General features: G+C 36.0%; 1 protein-coding gene across 2 annotated transcripts; it reads left to right on the top strand.

Annotated features, from left to right (window-relative positions):
- The first annotated feature begins 864 nt into the window (after positions 1 to 864).
- On the top strand, positions 865 to 17,553 carry LOC149406839 (plant/protein). 2 transcript variants are annotated; one of them, XM_089609198.1, is made up of 11 exons: positions 865 to 1,276; positions 2,695 to 2,797; positions 2,906 to 2,919; positions 3,028 to 3,252; positions 15,048 to 15,119; positions 15,484 to 15,573; positions 15,663 to 15,701; positions 16,251 to 16,355; positions 16,592 to 16,757; positions 17,088 to 17,197; positions 17,284 to 17,552. In XM_089609198.1, exons 1-11 carry the CDS (start codon positions 1,028 to 1,030, stop codon positions 17,371 to 17,373), a joined length of 1,263 nt encoding a protein of 420 aa, XP_089465324.1. In that variant the 5' UTR covers positions 865 to 1,027; the 3' UTR covers positions 17,374 to 17,552. The 2 variants fall into 2 exon arrangements, with proteins under 2 accessions (XP_089465324.1, XP_089465332.1); XM_089609206.1 differs by lacking the exon at positions 2,906 to 2,919 and having other exon boundaries at positions 17,284 to 17,553.
- Positions 17,554 to 19,098: the final 1,545 nt, after the last annotated feature.

Below are 19,098 nucleotides of genomic sequence, written 5' to 3'. Positions count from 1 at the left end.
AAACGAGGTTTGATATTAAGAAACCAATTTTTTTTCAAACAGTGAAATGGTATTTTGTTATGCTATATATATATTACATTTCTGATTCAATTGATTTTACACTATCAAATAACGAAAAAAAAGAGTAATTAAAAGTTCAAATATATATATATATATATATATATATATATATAAGTATTCTATCTTCATAAATTGTGTGTATTTTTTTTTGTCAACATATTAGTAATTAATGTTAGATAGTTTTTTGTTGTGTTTTATTCTTCAATTTTTTTCTCGACACGTATTAGTTAGTATTATGAACAGGAAATATACATCGAGGTATGAAAAAAAAAATTAAAAAGCTCCATAAATCACAAAAAAGGAGATTAGAAATGTTTGTTAAATAAAAAAAGAAAATACATTAGATGATTTTGTGTAATTTTTTTGCTTTCTAATATGAGTTTTTTTTTTTTAAATTAAACTAAGTTGTATAATAATTGCATATTTAATATTTTTTAATGATAAATTAATAATATATTATTTTTCTAAACTAATTTAAATATAATTATAAAAGGTCATTTTTTCACCTCTCGCCCAAGGCCCCCGAATTCCTTGAGCCGGCCCTGGGTAATATATTTCAATTCATCCAAATTTGGACTACTATATTATTACCGGGTTACTATTATCTGATTAAATGGTTTGGTAGTGGGGGATTAGTGCACAGCACATGATATAATGGCATCACATTTTCGGATATAAAGTCGACAACTTAACTACACGCAACAATACGGTATACGGAAAACGACAAACCATAATCTCTGGGTTCATTCACGGGTTACTTACTGCTCATATTTATATATTTTTTTAATATTATCTGTCAACAAATGCCAGTCCCAACTATCAAAAAGTGGCTATCTCTGAATTAGTGCTAGTACTCGCACTATTTCACGTGATTTAAGCCACAGCTACACGATCATCCTTATTCTTGTTTGAGAGCTTATGATTGCCTGCTTTATATTTTTGGCTATCCAAAGAAAGAGACGGAATAATGGGGACTCGTTATTTTTGCTCTTCAACTAGTTGGAGTGTGAAGATCTTCTACTTCATTATTGCGTGCAATTCGATTTGGGCATTGTTTTTAGGAGGCAATGATGAAGGTGACATGGCAGTTGAAGCCGCTGCGAAAATGGGAGTAATTTCAAAGGTTGAAGACGCAGATAACTTCCATATTTACTATGGACAGACTTTCAAAGTCATCAAGAACTTCGCTGACGGAAAAAGTTATCTTCTCATTCAGGTACTATGGATTATGTTTTGTGCTACCGTTTTTTTTTTGTTTAATAAAAAAAAATACAAATCTTTGTGTCCTGTTGTCTCTCAGATAACCTTAACTCCATGACCCCTCTCAGCCAATCCAAGCCTTCTTTTCTTGCTTTGGAAAAATGCCACGTGTCACACATTTGATAATTCTAAAACAATAATTATTTATATAAAAAAAAATTGGACAAAAATCCATTAGTTGCTTCTAATTCCAAAATCATGACTAAATTTGTAAATATTATTATCGACATTTTTTTTTTATCAAAGAAGAATTTGTCAATAAATAATTATAGTTTTGAAATTACAAGTGATTAATGGATTTTGAGGTTTGGAGACCAGTAAGAGTAAATATTAGTTACATTTTTGTCATTAAACACTGCTAGATCTGTTTTTCTTGAAAAAAAAGTAAAAATGTGGAATAAGCCACTTATTTATTCTTAGCTATGGATAATTCTCTATGGTGGTTTGTAAAAAGAGTTTTAAATGATAGTAGTTTTGGAATTATTGATGATATTATTGTTCCTTCTCCGAAGTTTTAAAAGTGAGAGGAACTAAGGTTTGTCAAAATGAATGGGCTGTCTCCAGATCAATTGGTCTTGTGGCCCACAATGTGTTTCATCTGAAAAGGCCATTGTAGGAAATATTGGCCAGTGGGCCCAACCTAATTTGTATGTGAAAACCAAGTCCAGGCCCAACCTTGGTCTGGGCCGGGTCTGACCCTTTTAAAAAAATTATAAAATTTATCTTTTTTTTATTTATTTATAGTAACCCTGTTTTGTATATGTATAAATTATTTGTTCTCATTAAAATTATAGTATACTTTAAATAATATATAATATGTATTTAAAAAATATTTTTTTGGTATTAAATTCTATAAAAATAAATAATTTTAATACACCATATTTGGACCCTGGTCCGAGCTCCTAGTCCTCCCCGATCCGGTCTAAAACATATTTGAAATTATTATTATTTTATCCGAACTATATAACAATGTTGAGTTATTTGGTCATTTCTATAAAAATGGTCCAGAAGTTCTTAATTGTTATTTTACAGCAGTTTTCAATTTTTGTATCCCCATATTTATTTGACTACTATCGTGATATGACAGTTAAAGTAATTGCTACCAAATTTAATGAATTTAGAGACACGACCGTTTTATAAGTACGTTTTGCAGTATATAGTTATATACTGTACAAATTGTGTTATATGTTTGCACCATCTCATAAAGAAAATAAAAATAAACGTTTTAATAACTTTACGTTGTATAGGCGATTCACCCAGATTATTTGTAATAAATCACAGGTTATTTTCTTTGTCAAACTAAATTGAGCTTCGTTTTACTACGATTCTCCTTTGTATTTACACAGTAAAATTTCAACAAATTGAAATATGCAGAGCGATTCAACAATGGCTACGAGAACAAAGTATTGCACTCCAAGGATCAAATCCTTTATTATCCCACTATCAAACTATTCAGTCGACACAAATGATTTTCCAGGTATATGATTAGTTAAACTTTATATCAAGTCCTTTACAATTTGAACTTCATGTTGTATCTAACTTTGCCTCTTCTTTTGCCCCAACTCATTGGATGAAATTTCACCAGTTTCCTTCTTTGAGGTGAGAGTCTTCTAGTTTCAGCTGCTCAAAAAGAGATACCAAGTTCAATATAATTAAAATCCAATCAAATTATTTTATTTTATTTATCATATATCTACGATTTTGCAGCTATTAGGATTACTAGGGGACCTAAAGGGCATTACTTCAGAGCACGTGGCATCTCAATGCGTAAGGAATCTGATTGAAAGTAGAGGAATTCAAGTTGTGAATAAAAGCGAGCCAGACCAACTTTCACAATTCGCTGCTCATTTTATTAAAGACTCTAATCCAGACCAACCACAAGCCTGCAATTTTGCTGCGTTTGTTCCCTTTGAAGAACAAACCGCTCTGCAGGTAATAAATATTTATCATGTCACATTCAACTTCCACCATACTCTTGACTGAAAATTCGTAATTGATTAGCTGATAAAATCTAAAAAAGTGTCCAATACTTAATGTTTGCACGTGACAAATGTCTACTACTTGATGTATGCATGTTTAGTATTTAGTATACTTTAATAGTAATCATTGTGAAACGTTAGTTTAAATAATATATTAAAAAAGAGAAAAAATTACACGGATTAAACCACTTGAAACGTTGGTATTGCAGTGTAGTCAACGTATCATTTATGTTTCAAATGTAGCCACAAATGATGACGTGATTTTATTAGTTATGTGATAAATTACTACATTATAACTTTTATTAAAATCAGTTGGGGTTAATTTCAGTTAATTTCCGTTTATTTTACACGCGATGAGTTTTGGTTGGCTGAAACGTTGGTTAGTAGTTGGTTTTTATGATTTATGTTACATAAGGGTATCGAGTTTTCTTGGATTAATTTCAGTTTCTGTTTATGTTACACGCAATAAGTTTTGGCTGACTGAAACGTTGGCTAATAGTTAGTTTCTATGATTTATGTTACATAAGGGTATTTTTGATATTTTCTAACCGTTTACTTTTGTAAATGGCTACATTACAAAATTTATCAAACGTTGACTACATCCTTAAAACTATGTTTGAAATTAGCTAAGTTGCTAGATTACCTTAATATATATATATATATATATATATATATATATATATATATATATGGAAATTGCCACAACTACTACCAAATCACTAACTTTTTCCAATTTCCCACCAAAACCATAATTTGGCCAAAAATACCACTAACTCAAATGTGCAACTACCCATTTACCCTCCACTAAAATTTTTCTTACAACCACACCAACTCTCCCTCATATCCCGCTCATATCTCATTAATACATGAGACTTAATACATTACCTGACTCTCTCTCTCTCTCTCTCTCTCTCTCTCTCTCTCTCTCTCTCTAAAACCCTCGGCGTCTCTACCCCCACGGTCACGCAGAGCCAAACGCCTACGAGACTCAAACGCCTATGAGACCCAAACGCCCACGAGTTCGTAGTCCAAGACCAGCCCGCGCCTACGAGACCCAAACGCCCACGAGTTCGTAGTCCAAGACCAGCTTGCCCACAAGGTTTGTCTCGCATTTCTTCATTTCCCATAAATTTCGTGGTTCAAAAAGTTCAAGTTCTATGTCATTTTGATTGTTTAAAGAGATTCAAATGTTCTGTTTGGTCTGGGTATGTTCACCAGTTAGTATGAAAACAGAGTTCATCAATTGTTGACTTCAGATGTCAACAGTGGACGTCAACTGTTGACATCTGAAGTCAACAAATAATTAATATCTCTGCCTATGCTTTTTGTACGCAGTGATGGCGGCTATTTATTTATTATTCAAGCACAGTGGAACTTGGGTTGAACCTGGTTGTTATCATGAGAATGGATCTTTCGGAATCATGGTGCCGTATGAAGTTAACTTCGCTAGTTTGATGCAAATCATTTACGCGAATTTGGGCAAATCACCATCCACTTATACCATTGGTGTTGCATACGCGATGGCTGGTGCCATGAAACCTGTTGAGATAACCTACGATGCTATGTTAGAAGGTTATTTATATTTGAGGAAGAGGAGAGAAGATGACGCGGAGAAATTACAATTGATATTGAAAATAAATGAAATTCCATCCGGGCTCGATTCTCCAGGGGTTGGATCCACTTGCAACAGCCGTGATAGTGGTTGCATTGGAAACCCGCCTAGAAGAGTTTCCGACATGCCATCCATACCCGAGGAGGGGTGTGGTTCGGTTCCAACTCCTGATTCGGTAATTCGTGGTACGTTCGGATTGGATGACTTAAGGTTGTCAGACTATGAGACACAATGACAACAACAACAAAATAGACAATGCTCTCCACCACGAAACTCGCCTCCACCTATAAATTCCCGATCCCCTCCTCCACCACGAAACTCTCCTCCTCCACCACGCAACTCCCCTCCTCCACCACGAAACTCTCCTCCTCCACCACGCAACTCCCATCCTCCACCACGCAACTCCCCTCCTCCACCACGATCCCCTCCTCCACCACGCAACTCCCCTCTGTCACCACGATCCCCTCCTCCACCATGCAATTCCCCTCCTACACCCTCACAAAACTCTCGTCCTTCATCACCGTCTACGCCGAATTCACAGAGCGTCCCAAGTTCATCTACTAGGAAAGACGCAAACATGGATGATGCTATTATTTTAGATGGTCATTCCCCCGTATTTATTGAGCGACATGCATTGTACAAGGATAAAAAGACTTTACAGAAACACTTGATGTTGTTCGCTATAAACAACAACTTCACGTATAAGACAAAGAACTCGGACAAAAACACATTGCATGTTGTTTGTCTGGGAGAGCATTGTAATTGGGCTGTCCGGGCGTGAGAAAGGCTAACACGCCCATTTTCCAAATTATAAGGTAAACTCTCTTTGTTGAATGTATGAAATTGAAATACTGTAATTAGATCTCTGTTTTTTGACATCTACTGTCATTTGTTGACATCTGGTGTCAACATCAATTGTTGACATCTGGTGTCAATTGTTGACATCTGATGTCAATTGTTGACATCTGATGTCAACAATTGACATTAATGTTGAAACTAAGTTTGTTGTAATTTTCATGTTTTAGGTTCGACAACGACCACAGTTGTGCCCTGAATGTAAGACAAGGACGTCACCCGCAAGCAACGAGTACTTTAATAGGAGAGGTTGTGAAGCATAAGTGTATTGATCCAAGCGTGGGTATGTGCAAACCGAAAAAGATAATGAACTACATGCAAATGGATTACGGGGTGTCTATGTCTTACAAAAAAGCTTGGCGTTCCAGAGAGGGGATTGTATATGCTGTTAATTTAGAAGAGAGGACATGCTCATGTCGGCGATGGCAGGCTCATAATTTTATTTGTCCACACGCAATCGCAGCATGTCGAGTACGTAACCGTCAAGTTGAGAACTACATTTCCGAGTTCTACTCTACGGAGTATTTGCGGGCAACCTACACAGGTGTACATCATCCTCATGGTGACATTTCGAGTTGGAATATTCCCCCCGAGGTAGAGAATATCAAAGTTCTTCCGCCTCAACACAAAGCACGTGCAAGCCGGTAGGCCCAAAAAGAGAAGAATACCCTCTCAAGGTGAGGACATTATTAGGCGCAAGTGTACGCGTTGCGGGCAAATTGGCCACAATCGTCAAACATGCAATAGTGCTACTCCTTTGTCCACGCAATAATTTCAGACTTCTTTGTGATTTCCACCATTTCAGTAGTGACTTTTGTTGATTTCTTAGTTTATTGAGAAATTTATTTGTAATCTCCGACTTGTATGCAGATTTTAGACATCTAAAGTCAACAATAGACGTCAACTGTTGACGTCTATTGTTGACATCCGATGTCAACAATTGTTTGTGATTTCTTATTGTTCTCCATTAATTGTGAGGGAACTAAACAATTGATGTCAATTGTTGACATTAGATGTCAACAATTGATGTCAATTGTTGACATCTAGTGGATGAATTTAAATTTAGTTCTTCACTTAGGCATGCAATTCACAACATTACACATATATAAAAGGGACATAGTGTAAATAGACATATTAAGCAGTTTCAAGCATTCAAGTCATATAAAAACCCATACACAAATTTATTAAATATTACGAAGTTTAGACCAATGATGTGGGAATTCATCGTCAGACTCATTTCTTGTTGATCCTCATCCTCCTATAATAGAGAAGTTCCTCTCTCTGAGTTTTCAGCATAAACATTCGTGTCCCATTTGGCACGACTTCCATAAAATCTCTTTTTTCCTTCAACTGAGTCCCCCAGTCGTCTCCGATGATTTCTTTCATAACCCTTTCGAGACACATGATCGGACCCGATTCAGTCTCACTACAAAAAGTATCCAAGTACCATATGTACTCAGCTTGGCTCATTTGAAACTCCGTGAGTTGTGCATCACCGAGTTCCGATCTGCTTGCCTTATTAACATCAATTGACTACAATTTTAGTAATTGTCTACAATTATAGGTATGAATGTCTACAATCATATAAAATAATAACCGAAAATCAGCTTTGCTTGGCATCAAAATGTACCTTATTTTTATAACATTTTCTCTTTCGGGGCTCGAAGTCATCATAGGTTGTCACTAGAGATTCAATGGAGTGTTTTTCTGACATTTCTGCATATTAGTATCAACAACGTTCATTATTTGTTGATTTCAGATGTCAACAGCTGACGTCAATTGTTGACATCTAATGTCAACAACTGATGAGAGAAATTGACATCTAAACTGTACAGAGTTCATCAGTTGTTGACATTAGATGTCAACAATGGACGTCCATTGTTGACATCTAATGTCAACAACTGATGAGAAAAATTGACATCTAAACTCTACAGAGTTCATCAGTTGGTCAAACGGGAGTCCCGTCCCGTTAACTAACGGGACGGTAGCGGGTCCCGCCTAACGGGATTCGGAAGCCGTTAGGCGGAAACAAAAATGTTTAAAATGAATATAAATAATTATATAGAAGGATGTAATTGAAAGGATTTTAAACTAACTGGGTAGCAAAAAATAAAAGAATAAAGAAGAATGTAAATTTAAAAATGAGCCTCATAAAAAACATCACCGACCCCTAAAAAGGTGCGACGGCGAGGAAAAAGAGCACCCATTTCCTCGTTAATTATTTGAAAATTTATCCCGGACAAGGGCCGGGATATCCCTTAGTTATACAAGTTAGTCTAACCATTTATGTTTACATTTGCGAAATCAACTTCAAAATCGTCAAGAATATCGAAGCACATGAATGTTTATTGTGCTCGATTTCTATGTTGAATCCAATCCTTACCACACGTCAATGCTTCGACCATCTCCGGTTTCAAGTTACATCTTCTATCGTCGATGATGCGACCCGCGCTACTAAAAATCGCCTCAGATGACACGGTTGAAACAAGGATGGTGAGGATGTCTTGTGCTATAGATGACAAGACCGGGAACCTCCTCGCATTCTGTCTCCACCAAACCAATAGGTCGATGGCTTCGTCATCCGGTTTGACCGACTCGTTCCGATCGTACTCTTGGATCTCCGGATGGGACTGTGCGTCGGTTGGGCTCGACCTCGTCTGACTTGTCCCAGCTTATTGTTGTTGAGGCGATGGGCTGTAAGCGGGCGCGTTGACGAAGACATTCGTGTATTGGTGTCTTCTTGGATACTGCGTCTGTGGTTGAGATGCTTGTGCTCGATATTGCGGTAGGAGTTTTGCCTCGTATACCCTGCAAATACCATAAAAAGTTTGCACGATCCGCGCGAGATCAAGTGCAACGTAATCTTGGTCCTCGAAATGGTTTCTAATGTACTTAAGAAATTTTTTTAAACCACCAATTTTACATCGAAAGTCTAGAATGGCTCCAAAACCGTATAATAATGGAACGTTTCCAGCCCCCCAATATTTTAAAAACTTTGGCTGTCATTGCTTGAATAAAATCTTCAGAAATTGTTTCATTTTTATATTTATCAAGATGCACAAAAATTGCGGCCATAGTATGAAGACCGAGAAAAGAAGTATGAGTGTAAACATCAGAGAGATAACAAGTTTCTTTGTAAAAAAATGTCGAAAACAAATGATTCAGCCATCCTAATATCATATTCGGTGATAGCGTCATCGCCATGTTCGCTGTTAATGTAAGAAACAATAACATCGACATAATGTTCGGATAAAAAGTTGGTCAACATGAGAAAGGTAGAATTCCACCTAATTTTGTTATCTAGGTGAAAGGTGTGCTCTTGGAGACCGTTTAGTCTAAGGCGTCTCTTAAGCTCATCTACTCTAGAGGTTGAACTATTTATCCAACTAATGTAATTCATAATCTTGTTGATCGAAAGGTCATAACTAGCGGCTCCAGCTTGAACTATGAGGTTTATGATATGGGTAGCACATCGTTGATGCAAAAGGGTATCGTCACAATGAAGTTTCTCCTTTAACTCTCTAATCATGGCGTTGTTGCTTGTGGCATTATCTAAAGTTACAGATATAATCCTATCGGTCAAACCCCACTCAGCTATAACACTAACTATAATGTCTAAGATGTTTTGACCAGTATGAGAACCTTCTATCCTCCTAAAGGCTATGATACGTTTGTTGAGGTTCCAATCGTCGTCTATATTATACACTACAACATTCATGAAATCCATTTTTGATTGACCAGTCCAGATATCCGAGGTTAAGGCTACGCTATACCTACCAGATGATATTGTGTCTTTCATTTGTTCCTTTTCTCCTAAAAACCATTTTAGGATATCGGATCTCAAGGCTTTCCTAGACATTATTTGAACGTTCGGAATTAAAGAACTCGTGAATCTAACGAAACCTTGAGATTCGATATGACTAAAAGATTGATCGGTGGAAACAAAATATTCTACTAAATCACGTCTAAAGTTTACAGGATCGATGTGACTTACCTGGCTTGACGAGGCTCCAGATTGATTTCCATGGCAGTTCCTGTGATGACTCCACAATAGCGACGTCCCGACTCTTGTGTTGTGAGCGTTGAAGATTTTTCCACAACTGTGACATTTTCCGGTTTTTTTGCCGTTCGCAATCAACTCTTCAAAGAAAGTACGGACCTAGCACGACGTCGTGGTGGTTGTTGTTGTTGAGGTGGTTGTTGTTGTTGTTGTTGAGCACCTTCATGTTGTTGTTGTTGTTGTCGTGCTCGTCATTGTCGTCGTTGTTGTGTCTCCTCTTGTTGTTCACGTTGTCGAGGTCGTGGAACTTGACTTCGACGTTGAGGTGGTGGTGGTGGTAGGTCTTTTTCTTCCTCATCCTTCTCTTCTTCATTTGGATTTTGGGTTTCATCGTAATATTCTTCTTCATTTGGATTTTGGGATTCACGATAATGTTGCTCGAATTTTTGAAATGCTTCATAAGCCACTTCGGATGGCGGAATTTGAGCTTGATAGGCTTGCTCGGAATCCATTTGAGGGTAGTATGGCACTTTGGTGTTTGGAATTTCGGTGAATTCCAAATGGCCGAAAGTAGGAGCAACATAATTTGGATCGAAAGAGTATTGGGTGTTTAGGTCGGGGGCGTTTTGAGACAAGTGCAACCAATTTTCTTCAAAACGGTGCATTCGTTCACCTCGGGAAACTCTTCCCCTTTGACCTCATTGGTTGTGGGATGAAGATGCCATGATAAATTGAAAGCGGTAAAGAGTATTAGAGATTAAAATCGGCCGAGTATAAGAGTATTTGAGATTGAGATTGAGAGAATTTGAGAGAGTTTGAGAGAGTTTGAGAGAAAGGTGTGACGAAAATGAATGAAATGGGGGGTATTTATAGATTTTAGAAATTAATAGGTAAAAAAAAAGGCTGAAATTACAATGGCTATAATTAAAACGGTAACAATTTTCAACGGCTATTTTTTTTGGGCCGTTGGATCTTTGGGGGGGGGGGGGGGGGGGAGATGGGTGTATTTATAGATTTTAGAAATTAATGGGTAAAAAAAAACGACCGAATTACAACGGCTATAATTAAAATGGTAACAATTTTCAACGGCTATTTTTTTTGGGCCGTTGGATCTCCGAAATTAAAAAAAAAAATTTAAAGTCCGGGACTAACGGGATCACCGTATCCCGTTAGTCCCATTATCGGGACTCCCGTCCCGTCCCAATAACAGTAACGGGAGTCCCACTCTCGTTACTGTTCCTAACAGTAGCGGGGATTCCGGCCCGTCCCGCTAGCGTTAGGCCACGTTTAAGTACAGCTAATAACGTCTTTGAAGTCCATCGTATCATTAATAAACGTGGCCTAACGGTAGCGGGTTGAGACAGAATCCCCGCTACCGTTAGGAACAGTGACGAGAGCGGGACTCCCGTTACTGCTATTGGGACGGGACGAGAGTCCCGTTAATGGGACTAACGGGATACGATGATCCCGTTAGTCCCGGACTTTAAAAAAAAAATTTTAATTTCGGCCGTTGGACAAAAAAAATAGCCCTTGAAAATTGTTGCCGTTTTAATTATAGCCGTTGTAATTTCGGCTGTTTTTTTTAATCCATTAATTTCTAAAATCTATAAATACCCCCCCCCCCCCCCCCCCCCCCCCCCCCCCTCCAATTTCATTAATTTTCTTCACACATTTCTCTCAAACTCTCTCAAATTTTCTCAATCTCAAATACTCTCATACTCGCCCGATTTTAATCTCTAATACTCTTTACCGCTTTCAATTTATCATGGCATCTTCATCCCACAACCAATGAGGTCAAAGGGGAAGAGCTTCCCGAGGTGAACGAATGCACCGTTTTGAAGAAAATTGGTTGCACTTGTCTCAAAACGCCCCCGACCTAAACACCCAATACTCTTTCGATCCAAATTATGTTGCTCCTACTTTCGGCCATTTGGAATTCACCGAAATTCCAAACACCAAAGTGCCATACTACCCTCAAATGGATTCCGAGCAAGCCTATCAAGCTCAAATTCCGCCATCCGAAGTGGATTATGAAGCATTTCAAGAATTCGAGCAACATTATCGTGAATCCCAAAATCCAAATGAAGAGGAGGAGGAGGAAGAAGAAGAAGACCTACCACCACCACCACCTCAACGTCGAAGTCAAGTTCCACGACCTCGACAACGTGAACAACAAGAGGAGACACAACAACGACGAGCACGACAACAACAACAACAACAACAACAACAACAACAACATGAAGGTGCTCAACAACAACAACAACAACCACCTCAACAACAACAACCACCACGACGTCGTGCTAGGTCCGTTGTGTGAACTTTCTTTGAAGAGGTGATTGCGAACGGCAAAAAAGCCGAAAAATGTCACAGTTGTGGCAAAATCTTCAGCGCTCACAACATAAGAGTTGGGACGTCGCTATTGTGGAGTCATCACATGCACTGTCAAGGGAATCAATCTGGAGCCTCGTCAAGCCAGGTAAGTCACATCGATCCTGTAAGCTTTAGACGTGATTTAGTAGAATATTTTGTTTCCACCGATCAATCTTTTAGTCATATCGAATCTCAAGGCTTCGTTAGATTCACGAGTTCTATAATTCCAAACGTTCAAATAATGTCTAGGAAAGCCTTGAGATCCGATATCCTAAAATGTTTTTTAGGAGAAAAGGAACAAATGAAAGACACAATATCATCTGGTAGGTATAGCGTAGCCTTAACCTCGGATATCTGGACTGGTCAATCAAAGATGGATTTCATGAGTGTTGTAGTGCATAATACGATTGGAACCTCAACAAACGTATCATACCTTTAGGAGGATTGAAGGTTCTCATACTGGTCAAAACATCTTAGACATCATAGTTAGTGTTATAGCTGAGTGGGGTTTGACCGATAGGATTATATCTGTAACCTTAGATAATGCCACAAGCAACAACGCCATGATTAGAGAGTTAAAGGAGAAACTTCATTGTGACGATACCCTTTTGCATCAACGATGTGCTACCCATATCATAAATCTCATAGTTCAAGATGGAGCCGCTAGTTATGACCATTCGATCAACAAGATTATGAATTACATTAGTTGGATAAATAGTTCAACTTCTAGAGTAGATGAGCTTAAGAGACGCCTTATACTAAACGGTCTCCAAGAGCGCACCTTTCACCTAGATAACAAAATTAGGTGAAATTCTACCTTTCTCATGTTGACCAACTTTTTATCCGAACATTATGTCGATGTTATTGTTTCTTACATTAACAGCGAACATGGCGATGACGCTATCACCGAATATGATATTAGGATGGCTGAATCATTTGTTTTCGACATTTTTTTACAAAGAAACTTGTTATCTCTCTGATGTTTACACTCATACTTCTTTTCTCGGTCTTCATACTATGACCGCAATTTTTGTGCATCTTGATAAATATAAAAATGAAACAATTTCTGAAGATTTTATTCAAGCAATGACAGCCAAGTTTTTAAAATATTGGGGGGCTGGAAAGGTTCCATTATTATACGGTTTTGGAGCCATTCTAGACTTCCGATGTAAAATTGGTGGTTTAAAAAAATTTCTTAAGTACATTAGAAACCATTTCGAGGACCAAGATTACGTTGCACTTGATCTCGCGAGGATCGTGCAAACTTTTTATGGTCCTTTCAGGGTATACGAGGCGAAACTCCTACCGCAATATCGAGCACAAGCATCTCAATCACAGACGCAGTACCCAAGAAGACACCAATACACGAATGTCTTCGTCAACGCGCCCGCTTACAGCCCATCGCCTCAACAACAACAAGCTGGGACAAGTCAGACGAGGTCGAGCCCAACCGACGCACAGTCCCATCCGGAGATCCAAGAGTACGATCGGAACGAGTCGGTCAAACCGGATGACGAAGCCATCGACCTATTGGTTTGGTGGAGACAGAATGCGAGGAGGTTCCCGGTCTTGTCATCTATGGCACAAAACATCCTCACCATCCTTGTTTCAACCGTGTCATCTGAGGCGGTTTTTAGTAGCGCGGGTCGCATCATCGACGATAGAAGATGTAACTTGAAACCGGAGATGGTCGAAGCATTGACGTGTGGTAAGGATTGGATTCAACATAGAAATCGAGCACAATATACATTCATGTGCTTCGATATTCTTGACGATTTTGAAGTTGATTTCGCAAATGTAAACATAAATGGTTAGACTAACTTGTATAACTAAGGGATATCCCGGCCCTTGTCCGGGATAAATTTTCAAATAATTAACGAGGAAATGGGTGCTCTTTTTCCTCGCCGTCGCACCTTTTTAGAGGTCGGTGATGTTTTTTATGAGGCTCATTTTTAAATTTACATTCTTCTTTATTCTTTTATTTTTTTCTACCCAGTTAGTTTAAAATCCTTTCAATTACATCCTTCTATATAATTATTTATATTCATTTTAAACATTTTTGTTTCCGCCTAACGGCTTCCGAATCCCGTTAGGCGGGACCCGCTACCGTCCCGTTAGTTAACGGGACGGGACTCCCGTTTAGCCAAACAACAGGAGTCCGGGTCGGGCGGGACGGGACTAGCGGTTATTACCGCTAGGCCATGTTTAATCATTAATTATATCACCACAAGTTATAGTATTTTTTTTCCTGAAAAATATATACGACTACATTTAGAAAATTAGACGAAATAGCCCAATTTTCAATTATAGACTTTGATATTTTATCAATTTTGACTATCGACTATTTTGCAATTCCTTAGTTTATAGTGGCTATTTAATGCGATCTATCCATTAATTTTATCTTAAGGTGCATTGATGATTATTTATTTATTTATTTAAAAAGTTGGGAAATTGAAGTTTACCTGAGTCCATCTTATAGTTGAATTGAGTAGAATCACGAGTAGTGTATTCTTATTTTCAATGAGCAACATTTATAACGGGTTGCAAAAGCCGGAATTTATTGCAATTAATTAAAAGCAAGTCGAGAGCTGCTTTCAACGCATTTATGCTACTGCTTCCCATTATAGTACTTTGATACCATTATAGTAGTGTCGTATTTATAGTAAGTAAACTTTTTTTTTTTTGAGGAAAGTAAACTTATATGATCAGGAATATATGATCAGGAATATGTATTCAATAAGTGAACTCTACATCAACAACAAATGATTGTGGTAGATTTTATATAATGAGTCAGAATTTTTATGGGAAGGAGGATATCTTTTTTTTTTTTTTTCTTCTTCTTTATTAGATTTTAATTAAGAGAACCCATGCTATTCAAACTCTCCAACAATAACTTTGTTGTGTTTTGTAGAGAGCAGAATGGATTAAGTTCTTAGGAAGTTTTTCAAACCGTGAAGATAGAGCCAATCGTGTATACACTGCAGTAAGTTTGAATCACTAATTTTCTTTATTATTATTATTGGTTCAACAATATGTTTTAGGCTTACAATATATATCATCAACGTTGACAATCTGAACCGTTGCTTACAAAATGGACGATCCCAAATTGATCTTTGGTTTTTCACATAACAAAAAGACTTGACTACACTATAATTTTTCCTCCTTCCACATATGTGTCTATATATGCGATACTAGTTGGCAAAAACAATTGCATGGATGATGTAAAATCAACGGTATATACAATACAACCGAGTGTGCAATTTATTTAGCTGCGTGGCTCAAATTGTAATTTGTTGCATTCTGTTGGGCTAAATTGTGAATTTTTAAACGGTCTCCGTGTGATTCAGGTTAAACAGAATTATGTATGCCTGTCTAAGGCATCAGCGGAGAGGACAAAATCATTCAAGCCAATTGTAGCTTGGATGGAGCATAACAGTGTATGTAATGTAGCATTAATTTTATATATATATATATATGTATATATCTAGCTAAGATTTTAGTAACCATAGAGCACTTTATTTTGCAGGGTGTATGGACCTTTGCGAAGGAGACATTCAAGCTGAAAGTACTTCACCCAGCTATCATTTAAAAAAAAATCAAGGATTTATAGTCAAGGACGGAGCTAAACGACATATTTAGGGGGACTAATATGAAAAATATTTCTTATAAGGGGGGGCAAATTTGAAAATTTCTTGAATAAACTAAGAAACATAATTTATAAATAATAAAAATAAAATAGAAATCCACAACTGATGGTGGCCTTAAGCCAGCCTGGGGTAATTAAATAGGACTCCATCCTTGATTATTCACTAAGCGCAGATATAATTTAGGTAGATGCATTTTTTTTAACAAATTATTAATCAAAAGATACCGAGTTCTTTACAAATATATAACTCTTTCGTATATTAAATAATTAACGTTTTGACATCAAATAAATTTGTTAACACCACAAGTGAATCATCTATTAATTTTTTAACATAATTTCTTTTTACTGTATCATTTATTAAATATTAATATTAATATATAATCATTCTTTTACTACTTTATTTTCGCCTACGTCCTATAAATTATTTTGTAAATAATGTTTATGTATTCTTATTAAACTTCGGTGCAGTATGTGGAAGATGCCGGAGGAGAGAATATCGATGCCACAATTAACAAGATGGCCTACAATATCTCTAATCCTGATGATTTGGAACAATTCCATGCCATCCTTTGTGTAAGTCCATATATATATATATATATATATATATATATATATATATATATATATAATCATTTGCTTATTAAACTCAGCAACAAGTTTAGTAGATATGCCATTGTATTAGTCAACAGAAAAATACATATATTTCTAGGAAAATCAGTGTAAATTATGGAGCAAAAGTATATGTCTAATTCAATTGACTAACACGAATGTTTTTTTTTTCTTCTTCTTATTTATCCCAATTGGTGTAGACTTTAGAGGTTATTATTGATGAAACGATTACTTTGGACCCACTCGGGTACAATTTGTCAACCTTCCTTCAAAATACAAACGTGGAAGATCATTCTTGCTTCGGATTTCTCACGAACCAAAGCTTATGGAGATACGACAAAAGAGTCATGAGTTCAAATACCCTTGGTAAAATATTCTTCCTCACTAAGTCCTTAGTTTCTTATCTAGACTATAATTCTGACCGTTCTTATTCTAAAAATATGACAATCTAGAGGATTATTTTTTTCCTTTACTAGAAAGATAAAGATGTTGTTCCACATTTATGATAGCACGTGTGTCATGAAAAAATTGCATAAATATTATTATAAAAGCGAAATAATCATTCTTAATGGATAAATACGAAAGAAAACCCTTCTAAATAATCGTAGTTCTAGAACAACCTATATTATATTCAACATTTCTTCATTTTATTTGTGACTATTTTACTTGCTAATCTTATTTTCTTTCTTTACGTAGACTGGTTCAACGGAGCAGTTTCTCAACCACAATTGGTATTAGCAGATCTGATAGAAGCTTTATCTCCCACGGGAAATTACTCCACCACATACTTTAGAAATATTGCGAAGGTATTCACATTAATATATATTATTTTTGGTGGTGATATATTGCATAATAATTAATTGTCTGAATTAATTATCACAACACTCTGCAGGGTGAAACAGTCGTAGCGATCGAATCTGAGACGTGCGCTACAGATTTATCCACCGCTTTGGAACCTACAATAGTTCCTTGTGAATCATAGCCAAAAACTATCAACACATTTTTTTTCTTCATATTTTAATTTCTTATAATCTCCAACGCCATGTTAATCAATATGTATCACGTAATATATATCCCATCGATCAAGGGGAAACTTCAATTATCGGTGTCTTAAGAAAAAAAAAGTTACAACTATAATTCCATTACGTGAAATCTCAAAAGAAGTTTATGGTCGTAAAAAAATGTTTACGGAGCTGGAAACTAGAGTTGAAAAATATGACATAAATATATTAAATTTAATTTTTATTCCGAAAATGTCACAAATTTAAGATATATATACTCTTTAGACTAAAACACGATTCCAGACTAGAAATCATTGCGTCTAGTCGCAATTGAACAAATCATAGAGTCATAGTTTTCTAAAAAAATTTAGTCTCTAAGGTATTTATAGTTCAAAGAATCATGTTTTTTTATTTATTTATTTAATTTGTCAATTCGAAGTTCCAACGGAAAAATGAAATTTAGTATGCCAAAATCCTCATACAAAGCTGGTCTATGGTTGGCTTCTGAAAAGCAAAGTAACTAGGGGTGGCTTTTGATCTGTAAGTTGGGTTACGAACACTAACCAAATTTGGCTTCAAAATGCCAAGTATTTATGGATGGCTTTTGAACCTTAGCATTGTAAAACAAAGTTATTTAAGGATAGTAATTCCCTGAATGAATTTTTTTTTACCTTATCAAAGTTTTCGATCCTGTCAATACTTTTTTTGAAAGTTGCAATTGCTTGTAGACAAATGACAAAAAATTTATTGACGGTATTGTAAAATAGCAAACATTTATAATAATGTCCAACTGCGAGGTGTAACTAATTTTTTTACCATATCAATTAAGTTTTTTTATCATGTCAATACTTTTCTTGAAAGTGGTAATTGCTTGTCGACATGTGCAAACAAAGTTATTGACTGTATTAAAAAAAAGGGGGGACAATTATACCATGAGTCTAATAATTCACTATTTTTTAAATAGTAAAAGTTTCATAATATATTATTAAGAAAATAGGTAATCTGATCGAAAATTAACTGTTTTAATTAATTTAATTTACTTCGATTTGATAGGCTATTTTTTTTTATAAAATGAAATTTTTGTTAGAATTTTAAAAAGAATCAGGAGATTTATTAGTTGACTTGAAACAAATTCTATAAAATTGGTCTTAAAAAACAAAAACTGCCAAATATATGTTAGTTACGAGTATTCTTAAAAAGTGTGAAATGTTGACTATTCTGAAATTTATTGTTTGATGTGACTGGCATTAATTTTATTTTTAACTAATTTTGAGGGACACGTGTCTCCGCTAACTACTACGCAGCAGATCCTGGCAGCGGTATATTAATATATATTTTTATTCCGCAGAACGCTAAAATTATTTTTTACTCGAAACGCAGAACTCTTCTACTGAGGTAGGAATCATCGTGTAAGATAAAATTATTTTATGAGCAACCACATAATATTCCATCAAATAATATTATCTTTCTTGGTTTGATTCCTACTACCAGGTCAGCCAAAAAGAGCGGGTAAAATCAACACCAAACACCATATTTATGTATTTAATTTTTTCGTCCAACTAATTAATGTGACGAATAAGTAATTTATTTTATAATATTTTTGCAGCATAAGCAATCATCAATAAAGAATAATTTATGTCATTTGTCTCAACGGGTATGAGCTGACTTTAAACATTTTATAATCTAAGTTCTAACAGCTATAACTC

Source organism: Urtica dioica, chromosome 1, assembly GCF_054948205.1.
Source record: "Urtica dioica subsp. dioica isolate 48M chromosome 1, U.dioica_male_clone48M_v1_H2, whole genome shotgun sequence".
NCBI classification, from domain to species: Eukaryota; Viridiplantae; Streptophyta; class Magnoliopsida; order Rosales; family Urticaceae; genus Urtica; species Urtica dioica.
This window is presented reverse-complemented; position numbering and strand designations above follow the sequence as displayed.